The 12,234-nt window shown below is 41.1% G+C and overlaps 1 protein-coding gene across 8 annotated transcripts in view; it reads left to right on the top strand.

Moving 5' to 3' along the window:
* The window catches only part of LOC117236985 (AF4/FMR2 family member 4), a 166,754-nt gene that overhangs the window by 134,980 nt on the left and 19,540 nt on the right, over positions 1-12,234 (top strand). For all 8 annotated transcript variants that reach the window (XM_033500480.1, XM_033500477.1, XM_033500476.1 and 5 more), the window contains one exon: positions 7,065-7,098. In XM_033500480.1, the coding sequence (XP_033356371.1) occupies positions 7,065-7,098 (34 nt within the window). The remainder of the gene's footprint in view (positions 1-7,064; positions 7,099-12,234) is intronic.

The following is a 12,234-nucleotide window of genomic DNA, read 5'->3' as shown; positions in this document are numbered from 1 at the left end:
CTTCGATCAGATACTTTGTCGTAGTGTTCATTTAAGACAATTTCGCATTAGGACAATCCTACAGAGACCCTAAACTGGGTCGAGGTTGTCTCTGGCACCTGTCGGTTTCGTTTCTCCTGCGATTTTCTTCTTTCCTCCAGAGAGAATTTCGAAACCTTATGTGTCCTTTCCTCCCCTTCTTTTTTCCTTTCTCTCGTAAATTTTCGATAACATCGCTATTTATTCGATATCGTGCCGTCACAACATGTTTATTTAAAGTTTCTTTCTGCGTTTGCTTACGAAGTGTTCTCGAGGGATCGATCGAGACTCGCCTTCGATTTTTCGATTCCCTTTGTCTTCCCAACATCCTTCGACGGATGCAAATTAACCGTCATAACCGAGCGAAGCCCGGCTGTCATCGATCGGTTGTGCAACCGAACGATTGCCTCACGCTGACTTTTCAACGAGGCGGTGTTTCCAGGTAACGTGGCAAGCGAGCCAGAACATTGTTGCGTTTCAGGGAATCTGGGTCGCCTTAACGATCAATCTCATCGTTTCCCTATTCGGCGTCTTTTGTCCTATCGGACACATCACGTTCATGCCCACGAGAATTTCTATTCGCGGCCGACTCGTTCGTCTACGTTCGTTAAAACACATCATTTTACTTCGATAATCTCGTTATCGTCCGAACCAAAGACACGTAGCTGCCGGAAGTGTCATCACCGATTCATTCTTCCCAACGAAACCTTTTCAATTCCTTGCGTTCTAAATCGGAGGTTCATTGACGCCAGTAACAACTTTATCTCCATTGTCGCCGAAATAGATTTGTGGAAAATGATCGAATAGCTTGCGATGGTTGTATTACCCTATTTAGTTCAAAATGTCATGTCTACCAGTTTGCAAGCGAAGGAAACTGAAGCTTCGTATTTATCACTTCCTACGTGCTATCTTTGTTTCTCGTCAGTTGATTTAAGACGTTAAATCGCTTTTCCCTAATAGCCTGTATGATGTAATTTAATTAAAACACAGAAAACATGGTAGTTTCGAATACTTCAACGTATTGTGAAAGATGAGAAAATATTAGATAGAAGATTTTGTAGCAAGGGGTGCAAGCGTAGTCGAAAGTAGCGATGGTTGTTCGAATCTTAGTTCTGGCGCGATTCGAAGTTTACGATAGTGTGAAACGTCGAATCATTTCGAACATAATTCGATATTTATACTTCTTGGAAGTTTAAATAAGCCTTGAATCTCGAGTCTTTGGAGTTTCGATAAGACTTGAGAATCTTGGAACTCTTGAATGCCATTAAACTTTCAAAACTTAGACCAATCAAGACTTTCCAGACTAGCTGTAACTTTAAAAACTCAAAATTTTAGATTTATCAAATTTTTCGAAGGTTTTGCGTATAATCATCCTTTCGAGTCATGTTCAAAGATCATGATCGGTAGTGATAGGTAGCCATTGGTATAATCATTTATTGGTATAATATTTTTTTCCAGTAGAATATCTGTTTCCCAACGCGCGAGGTAACGTTAACTAGTTTATAGCAAAAGCTATTATTTTTCAGAAACATTTGCACAAATAGGAAGAAGACGAATTATGTTTGTGCAATCTCGTGTGTAATCTCACTTTTCCAAATTATACCCACATTATGTTAATGTTTCGTGGGAACCTAGATTTACTTATAAGACGGCCATTAATTGGCCTTCTTAGCATATAACAAATTAATTTTGCTGTGAAATTCGATGAAATTTGACTAACAATAATCTGACAGAATTACACAAAGACTTGCACGAGCGATCGCGCATGTTCGAAGCGACTCAAAGCGTTCGAGAGCACATCGCTAATTGTAAGTCGCTTCGATCACGCTGTTCCTCGATCCCGACGCTTAATCAATTGAACGAAAGTCGAAGGATTAGAGCAGCGGAGAATTATATCCGTCCGCGGTGCAGAACAATCGTCCATTGTTGCACAAGCGTTTGCAAATACAATCGGACTCTCATTAGAAGCTACGAAGGAATATAATCGCCGCAGTTAGCTGGTGCCGTGGATTCTTCTTCGGCGACGCGATATTCGAATCACGACAGAAACTCATTATAAAACCCTATGATATATTTCTCTCATGTGTAAAGTCATCCTTTTATATATTCTACAAGGACGTACACCGTCCGAATAATACATATACTGTAGCAAGATCGAACGAATACGAAGGCACTCGTTACACATTCTTCGCGAGCGACTAAATCACGATGGATCGAGAAACGGATGCTTGGAGCAACTCGATTCGAATCACGAAACGAACGATACGTTGGAGACAGCGCGGGGAACACGACCGTTGCGTTGTCGTGTTGAGAATCGACTTTTTGCTGGAAAAAAATGACCCGGCTCGTCTATCCAGAACCCAAGACGGTGCACAGAGAAACCTAATTTCTCGATTAAGCGCTCTCTGGCCTCGGCCAATACGATCGACCGTGATCGTCTCATTGAATTTTGATCGAGATAGATCGGAGGAGCAGCGGACGAAACAACGGGGTAGAAAGCGTTCTCTGGTGAATGAGAGAGAGAGAGAGAGAGAGAGAGAGAATCGAAGGGTAAGGTGGTCCAACCAGATCCTTTTGCTGAAACAGGTGCACCAGCCTACCATACGTCGAGGCGTGTGCCGGCTAACTGAACACCTTAATAACACACGCTCCGATCCTTTACGGATGGTGCGCACGCACACATTTCCATAAACACAGACCGTACGCTATATCCTGATCGATAGTTGCTTTTATGGCAATCTGATGGAACGTCGAACTCACGGTGCTTGGTAAAAGCACATAAAATGAAAAAATGATTTCGTTACGATGTACGAGATTAGAAGCCGAGAAAGCTGCCGATCGTTCTCCATTCAAAGTTTCAATCGATTTCGTATCATGCGATCGTTTAAACATATTGGACATTAGCGTCTTGTTCAGAAGCCGCATAGATCATCTCCATGGATTAAAAAGTGCAGAGAATTGATGATTATGGTTGTGAACTGTTTGTCTCTGGAGAATCGAACAACATCGTCTATTTGTGTAATGAAATTGAAAAATTAAGAAGAAATGTGATTGATCGCTTTGACTGAACCAATATATAAGCGAACGAGTGTGTTAAATCAGCGATAAAGGACATAAAGGTAGCTGTGGTAGGCAAGTAGAATCATCCTCGATCATTCGAACTTTCGATCGATTTCTTATCGTAGGATCGTTTTAACTCTTCGAGTATATAGTAAGAAAATATAATAGAAGCGCAGTAAGAAACAAGAAGGAGACACGTGAAACGAGGGTAGTGGACGAAAACGACTGGTAGTTAAGAAAGAACGCGAAAGATCGCGAGCAAAGAGGGGCGTTCGAAAGGGAGAGGGATGAGTTGAACAAAAGGCGTCGCTACGCAGGTGAAGCGACCGTCTGCTCAGCAAGCTGCGGGGCTGAGAGGTCCTGGGCTGGCGCGTGTACGACTACCAGCAGGCAGAAAAGCAAGCAGCAGTTAATTCAACTGGCAGCGATGGGCCCAGGCCCTAGCGGGCCCCGAGCCGAGCCTCAGTCAACCGATGCGCGTCACTGCGAGTGTACGCGGTCGACCAAACGCTTCCGCTATCACGATATTCGTAGTGCAACATCCCCTCGAGTTATACCGATTCGCGTTACATACTTTTGTGCGAAAACACGGTCGAATACAAGTCTAAAACAAACGATAATAAATAAATCCTGAAAAAGATCGATTTCATTTTGGATATCACTTTATCGTTAGAAATAAAAATACAACAGAGGTTAAAGGTTAAAAAAAAAAAAAAGGAAATAAGAGAAGATTCAACGTGTAGTATCAACGCGATTACAAAGCTATATTATTAAGATCGATGTCGAATAGCGATGTATGGATCGAATAAGCGTTTATAGACGCGACGACCTTGGAACAGTGCGGTAGAGTCGAAAGTGACGTGATTTGCATACGCGCCAATCAATGAACGCGGTCGGTTCGATTTCACGCAGCGCTGCCATCATTTCCGATCGGGCGGCGGACAAAAGCAGGGGGAAAAGCGAGCGAAGGGAAGATTGATCGCGAGCTGTGGAAAAGCGGTGCGTGAAACGCGCGTGCACGCACGATCGCGAGCAATATGAACCATCATCAACGTTATCAACGTTAGCAACCTGGGCGATAAGTCATGCTCGTTGGATTCCAGCTGCAGCTACTTCAAGACGCTGTCAACTATCTTCTGTTATCAGGTGTGAATCGCATCATTGACTTGCGTTTTCGAGCACTTTGTCGTACCATGAGAAACGCTTGTCTTTTCAACGTGTATGATACGAAGGAAATAATTGATGTAATTTACGTGATACGCTATGACGTCAATTTCTGCATTCTTCTATGCATAGTTTTCCAACAGAAACATTTTTTGAATATATTATATCTCTATTACTACTGCTATCGCCATAGTCAGTATCGGTTTAGAAGAATTTTCTTAGTACATAGTTCGTATTTCAAGTATTCAAGAATCCGAATGCAAAGAGTTTGCCGAGTAACAAAATAGTTGCATGAAATTTGACAATGGCCATGACTTTCAAAAACGCTCGATCAAGTCACGATACGTTACTATTATACGCAGCTATGGCGATCGTAAAGAATAAGATCATCGCAATTCGATCTCTCCCTAATCGCATAATTAAAATACATTATATCAAAAGTAAGCAAGTCTTTGAGCACTTTTGATTAATAGCGTATATCATCGAAGGTAAAGTAGAAATTGCATCGTCGATAAACGTTAAATTAAAGTTTGTATAACGACTAAAGATAGGAAGATCGTCGAGTAGGTAATTGATGCATAACACGTACAAGAAGAACGACTTTTCATCGCACGTGACGCTATCGCTGGAATTATGCAACATCCTCGCGATACTTGGACGTTAATTATTCGCGAGCGAGTATCGAGCACGATATGCGCGTGTCATTGATTAATCGTGGCGATCCGTTCGAATAGTTCACGGGGGGTTCGCGACCACGGCGAACAGTGATAATTAGCCGGTGGAACATTGCCAGGGAATTTCCTAGCTTTTGTTCGAAACGAGAGAGAGTTATGACGATCGGCGGTGTTGTAAGGCTCGCGCGAGCGCGTCCCTCGTTCGACCAGTGATCGTGTGATAAATCATACCTCTAATTGGACATCGCGATGCGTCTAACTTGGTAATCGTATATTAATCGCGTTACATATGGAATTCATTAACGCAACATACATGCGCGCGTCTATGAAACGTCATACGGTCGAAGGATTTGGTCCGTCAAGAATATTTCTACGTGCGGATAAGGCGACGTTTATTTTCCTCGTTAATCTGCCAGCCGAATTTTCTTTTAACTAGAATCTTCTATAATTAGAAATAAATTATTAGGTTGTAGCGTTTGGGATGGCAGATCGAACGTTTCAGAGTCTTTGTCTGGATTCTATCAGTACTGGTGCATTTATAAATTGCTTCTGCAGCAATTTAACTGAAATTATTTTTTTCTTCGTATCTCACGTATGCTCGGACGTATCTTAGATCTATTTTTGCAGACGATGCAATGTAGTCTTTGAATATCGATTACGATTTAGCAAATATTTTATGCCACCACGCAGTGGTATTAATTTAGAAAGGAATAGTACAATGCATATTGCGTACGAGTTATGTAAACGAAGTGTTCTTCTTTATACGTATATTATGTTCGTCACTATAAATGTCAATCGCGCATAAAATTACATCCCAATTTCTATGAAATACTTCTTTTCGTACAATTACTCGAATGAAAAGTAAAACTAATTTTTATTTATCTGAAATGAAGAAAACGGCTATTTTATATGTTGCAACCTAATTTTCAAAGTTTTGCAAACATATTCTTAACAAAAATTATTACGTCGAATAGATTGGTAATCCAAATGGAAGCGATGAAATGAATAATTAAACGGGTTAAATTCTTCACTTTCTCGATTACATCTTGAAATAAAATTTTATTCGATAGAAGTAGAAAGCAGCTTGTTACGATCGAATTTGGTGGCAATACTGTTGTTAAGACGCGCAACCCTCTCTGTCGAGGTCGAGCTTCCCCTTTTCCTGGTGGCACCCTCCCTCTCTTTGACCCAGTCCCAGCAGCCTGTCCTCTGCTCGTAGCCCCTTTCCCATGCTGTGCTTGCTTGCCTTCGTGCGTGCGTGCATGCGTGCGTGCGTGCGTGCATGCCGCTTTCCATTGTTTACGCAATGCCTCCTCGACCGGGTTTGCGTTTGCCTCTCTATTTCTCTCTTCGCTCGTCACAGCTCCTTTCTTCTTTTCTTTCTCCATTGGCTCGTTGCGTTTCTAAGAGGGGAAAGAGAGCTAGCTGGTCGTGCAACGACATCAAGTAAGGTTACGTCGAACGAATTGATCCTCGCTCGGGGATCTCTCGAAAAATTTTACGTTCCCTCGCGCGCACCATTGCTTTCACAGTTCCACAATTCATGTTCGCTAGTTCCAGCCAGATGAAAGAAGCCGTCTATCACGAGCGTCGTCAAGGACGATCGTCGTATGAAAATAATTTTCCCCTCGGCAGATGTGAAAATGATGCCGAGGTATAGTTAGAAACGATCGTTGCAGTTATAATTCAACGATTCGAGCGCGATTATGCATGCTGTTCGCGCGCGTTTGCGTAATAAGTAATTGATTTAAGATGCATCGCTGGCAAAGAGCAAGGTAGCACCGGATTCCAGTAAACTTGTGCACCTATAATGTATATATGCATACTTATTTTCGATTCAACGTCAGAAAATTCGCGTCAGAGCCGCGCTTATCGGAAATCAAGGACAAGGTAAACGATTGACCGATCGCGTAAGCGATCGCATTTTTTTCTATTTTCCCGCATCCGTTATCGACAAATGGAGCCGTTATCGCTTCCTTGTCAGCTGTACTGTGAACGTATTTTCACATAACGATATCATTATGTTAGACAAAACGATAGGATCGGGTTTGGTTGCCTCCGTCTCGTTGCTTGTCCTTGGTCGTCGATAATCAGACGTTAATTAACTTAGCCGATGCTAATTACCATCCCTTTTTCTTTCTGTTTCAGAGCGCGAGAGACACACCGCCAACAGGCTATCGGCGTAAGTATTCCACTGATTTCTCGAACGTTTATACTTGAATACTTGATCGATCATCCGTTCGGCAGTCGGAATGTCGTGGCATTAAAATCGCCGCGTTGCATTTTATTATTCTCTATGGAATCTATCGATTCCTGCCAGCTAATCATCTACGAGAAAATCACGAATGCCGCCCGTAGAACGTTGATGGATGGTGCAGATTTTTCGCGAATCTCGTTCCACTCGAGGACGTGTTTAACGAGACCAGCAACGAACGAATCCACTCGACGCGCTACGCCGCTATATCGCGCAGCATAGATGGCGCCAGATATTAGAGACGCTCACTCTGGAACCGGTTTAACGAGAATTAATCCGTCAAAGACGAGATTAATTATGCGCGCGCCCGTACTGTGCCATCTTATCGGCGCGTTTCAATTAAATCCATCCTTCGATCGCGTCGTTTTTCCATTCAAATATTTATACCTTCTCGTTGCTTTTGCATTGCGTTGATTAGCATCCAACTTCAGTTTCCGCTATTTTCCTACGGTTCCCGGGGGATCTCGCGTGCAAAGGCAAACACGGCCGGACTATTTACGTCGAGGTAAACGATAACAGTGTTGCAACGCGAAACTCTGGGAAAAAGAAGAACATAGACGCGTCGTAATCGTGTACGTTGGAGTTAACTGGGCGACGAAGATGCTCGAAAGTTTCCCACGTGTCGACAGGAAGCTGTGTCGCCGTTTTCTCGTCCCACCTGGAAACTTCCGCTCCGCAGTCTCGCGTATCTTTCACCATCAACACGATTTTCGACCGGGAATTTCCATAAGCGTTTCTTTAGTATAGTTTACAGTGCACCATCGATGTTTGACGACGATTGCATAGCTAACGCTGTCTAATGCATTTTCTTCGTGCAATCGGCTGTTCTTTCCTTTCTGTTCTCTCCTTCGTGAACTATGTTATTTCGAATGATACGCACGATCAGCTATTTATGACATATTCTATCGTAAACAGTAAATATTGTTAGCAAACTCGTGACAAAGACCGTAGAAGATAGAGTCGGTTCTTAACTACAATCCGAGATGAAATCGCCGACTACGTAATATTTACTGGCAGCATGCAGTCGCGGTAATCTCGTGAATGATTAATCAGAATTGTGTATTGCTGTATATATTTGTTGTATTTGCATACCAAAGTGCACCATATTTTGTAGCTTCCTACGTCGGCGCCTGACTGAGACTTTAACTTTCAATTTTTTCGATAGTTTTTTGCGATCCTTCGTCTTATTCGCAAGAATAGAATATTTGAAAATACATTTCACAACGTAGCCGAAGCTAGGAACAAGTTTTGTAGAACATTACTTTGGCAAATGTGAATTGGAATCGGAGGAAAACGCGCGATGACACCCACACGCGTTTATGCTCGATGCAGATGTTTTCATAGTGCGCACACAACATTATTGAATAACGAGCATAATGCATATGTAGCGGCAAAATTGTGCTCGTCGCCAGATTTGTGACAATCGTGTACAATTATACACATGCTGCCTAAGTATACATATACAGAATAACGAATAGAAGATTAGATTTGTCAAGGTTTTGCTTACATTTATAAAATTCACAATTTTTCGTTCAATTCTTTCGCAAAATATAACTTTCGGTGAAGTACAATGATACGATAATTTGATGTCACTGAACACCCACACAATATACTATATATATTGTATGTAGTTTATGCAAATACAATTCGATATACCGTTGAGTACACGCGTGAAACGCTGAAAACTCTCGCTGCATTAGGCATTGGCGTACTCGGGGCAATATCGCGGAAGATTAGTAGGATGGTATCTTTATAGATCAGGCGGGACAATTTCCTGAAATCGGCGCATTCATCCTCCTATCGGGGTAGAAAGAAAATTAACGAGCCTCGGAACGGTAGGCAGGACACGTTCCCACTTTCATCCCTCTTTCTCCGCTCCGTCACAGTTCGTCGTGAGTTTTCGACCACCGTAACTGCCCTTAATAGCACTACCAGGCTTCCTCGATGGAGAACTGGGTCGTATCGTTGTCGATAGACGTGACTTTCTCCCACAATGGAAACTCGATGATGTATAAACAAAATTCGATTCGTTATTTACGCGATTCTCTATTTTTCGCGAACTCGTCAGCTGGTCCTAATATAATTTAATTATAAATCAAAGCGTATCTAAAGCCTTTTAGATACGTGTAACACATGCCAGGTGTGCAATTTGATACTGTGCGGTAGTATATCCATGTATTTATATTCCTACATATGTGGAGAGATTTACATACGCTGCATCTTTTTAACGGTTAAACTTTGCGCCATGCAAAGTTCATCGTTTACAACGTTAAAACGTATGTAAATGTGATGCCAACGTCGTTAAAATAATAGATTCGTTTTCCCCCTAATCGACGAAGGAAATAATTTTCTCCTTGGTGGAAATCGTCGAAGAACTTGGTGTAACGAAAGGAGTTATTAATTGCAATCGTTTCAAGCAATGGTACGATTAATTTCATCGTAGTGTTTTCTACCGTCGTTAATCCTTGTGTATGATTCATTAAACGATTTGATATTCGGCACGAAAATAATTGAAAAATTAAACTCGATATTTCCTTCGCCACTCGGTATATGATAGAGAGTAGAAGGTATAGAAACACAAATAATATTTTTTTTTTCGTTCTGCATGTATCAACGCCTTTACGATACGTCCACGTATCGACTCTTCAATTATGAATGAATGCTTGTAGCTTTTGTAATATGCAAAACTAATCGAAAACCACAACTAACTGCAAAAATAATGTGTACTGCCCGTTTTCAACGGATCCTAGGACCTGTGAACCTCCGTTCTTTGTCATTTTATAAATGTGTTTCGTTTTAGTGTCTCGTGATTTAAATATCAGACGGAACATAAATTCGTGGTAGAAAACTAAACTTCGTTAGTGAATTTTGCGACGATCGGTGCGCTAAAGTTCGTCAAAGAGTGTCAGAATCGTAAAGAGTAATGAAGATTGGCGGGTTGAATTCGATGAAGCGTTTCGCAAAGGTTCGATGGCAATCAGGAAGAGGTGAATCGTCGAACGCGTCGGCTCGTTCGAATTAACACGCCGCTTCGACGCCTCGTTTTAAGAGGGCTCCGATCGGTTGTGTGCACGCGATATAGTAGTCGGACGTGTATCATCGGCCCTAATTGTTTCCTGGGCCATAATCGCCATCGTGTCTCTACGAAGAGCCTCTAAGACCGAATTATTATATAAACAGGTGCTTCGCCGTCTTTTTTTTTTACTTTGTTTCTTTGTCAATTATTCAGCGAGTGTACGGTGAATTTTAAACGTTAGATTGCAAGTTTATTCAATGCATATAACGATATATTTAATCGTCTGTGAATATAAATATTAATAATACGGTCGAATGTAATGGCATTTAAGACGTGAAATGTACATTTGATAGCTACGCTGGTCAAGTAATTAAAAATTCGCTAGAAATAGAAAGTTACTTCCAACGCGAACCGAGTCTCCGAACTATCGACGATTCACTGACATTTTCAATCGTACCACACTTCTAAAGATTTCACGCGTACAACGTGTATTCTTGCCACGTGCAGTTAAATCTCCACGTGACACAGTGTATTATAAATCTTGACGTGTATTTTCAATCTAGTTCCTCGACGTGTTTGTTTAATTAAATTTCAAAGTTGCGAAACCACGATAAAAGTTGTTTTTATGGAATAACTTTACAGAGCCAAACAACATTGCGTAACATTTATTCAATCACTTTGCGAGTTCCCGATTAGCGAAGTTCGTCTCTGTCCAAATAGTCGTGAAGCTCGACGAGAACTTTTTCTGTTACGAATCTCACGATAAAATTTTGTTACCCGATAGAAATTCGGTAACGTCTCAGATTCCCGTTACGCGGTGAGACGAAACAAGGAATGAGAAGATATTTGTAGAACGACGATATGCAATATGGTTCGTGCATTATCAGCCAACCGGCCCACGGCCTTGTCCAATTCCGATAACGTTGGGCTCCTGACTCTGTGCAAAACGATAAGGGATTTCGTTGCCTGCCTCGAATCGTGATAAAACGACAATTTTTTATTCCCCATCTTTGTCTTTTCCTCCGTTGATCTCTCTTAATTTTCTAGTCAGACGGTTATCGCATTTACGTGCGGATGATTTATTGGTTTAGCTACTCGTATACTAACTTAGACTTCGCCTTGATAAACATGTTTCGCATACTTATGGTTCTAGAAAATGATAATTTGCGGCTATCCGCTCGATCTTTCGGAGAATCACAGCTGATGTCATAGAACTTCAATACTTATCGATATCATCGTTTTATTTTTTAAACTCGATCACTACCGCGATTCGAGTGGGTATACGTTGTAAGATTACTTGTTAACACTTTTAGCGATATGGTCGTACAAATAGAGATACATAGTTATTTGCTGCTGATATTTCCGTTTTCTCGAAACAGTGAATTTTAGAAGTATTCGTCAGTTTTAGAAACTAAATGACATTTTGATATATAGAAAGTGTCGAAGTCCATTCGTCGGAGTTTACGTTCTACCTATAAGTGGCATATTATATCGTAATAATTACGCTTATTCGTGTTTTGTAGTACGTATATCGACGTAGAAAGAAAATTAAAAATGAAATTTTGCATCTTACTGGCGGTAAATTTAAAATGTAAATTCTGTCTTAACCTAGCACCTTATATTCTACTACTGTCATTAACATATAATCTCAACAATTTTCAAATTCCATTTCCGTCCATAGTTTGACAAATGTTACACTACATTCAACGTTATACAGGGTGGTTGGTAACTGGTGGTACAAGCGGAAAGGGGGCGATTTTACGCGAAAAAAGAAGTCGAAAATATAGAATAAAAATTTCTTTTTAATTCTTTTTTTTTTTAATTTTTCCATCAAGACAACGATCTACAGCGAGATCCGTTATAACGTACCGCACGCGTACCGGGCGAAAATTCAAAGTCGATTTTCTCGAAAACAAAGCCTCAAACGAAAAATTTTTATTCTATATTTTCGACTTCTTTTTTCGCGTAGAATCACCCGCTCTCCGCTTGTACTACCAGTTACCAACCACCTTGTATTATATTCTAGACTATACCATCTAATCGAGAAG

The sequence above is a fragment of the Bombus vosnesenskii genome, unplaced genomic scaffold (assembly GCF_011952255.1).
Source record: "Bombus vosnesenskii isolate JDL3184/JDL3185 unplaced genomic scaffold, Bvos_JDL3184-5_v1.1 scf7180000013352, whole genome shotgun sequence".
In the NCBI taxonomy this organism is placed as follows: domain Eukaryota; kingdom Metazoa; phylum Arthropoda; class Insecta; order Hymenoptera; family Apidae; genus Bombus; species Bombus vosnesenskii.
Note: the sequence above shows the minus strand (reverse complement) of the source record. Positions and strands in the feature narration are given on the sequence as shown.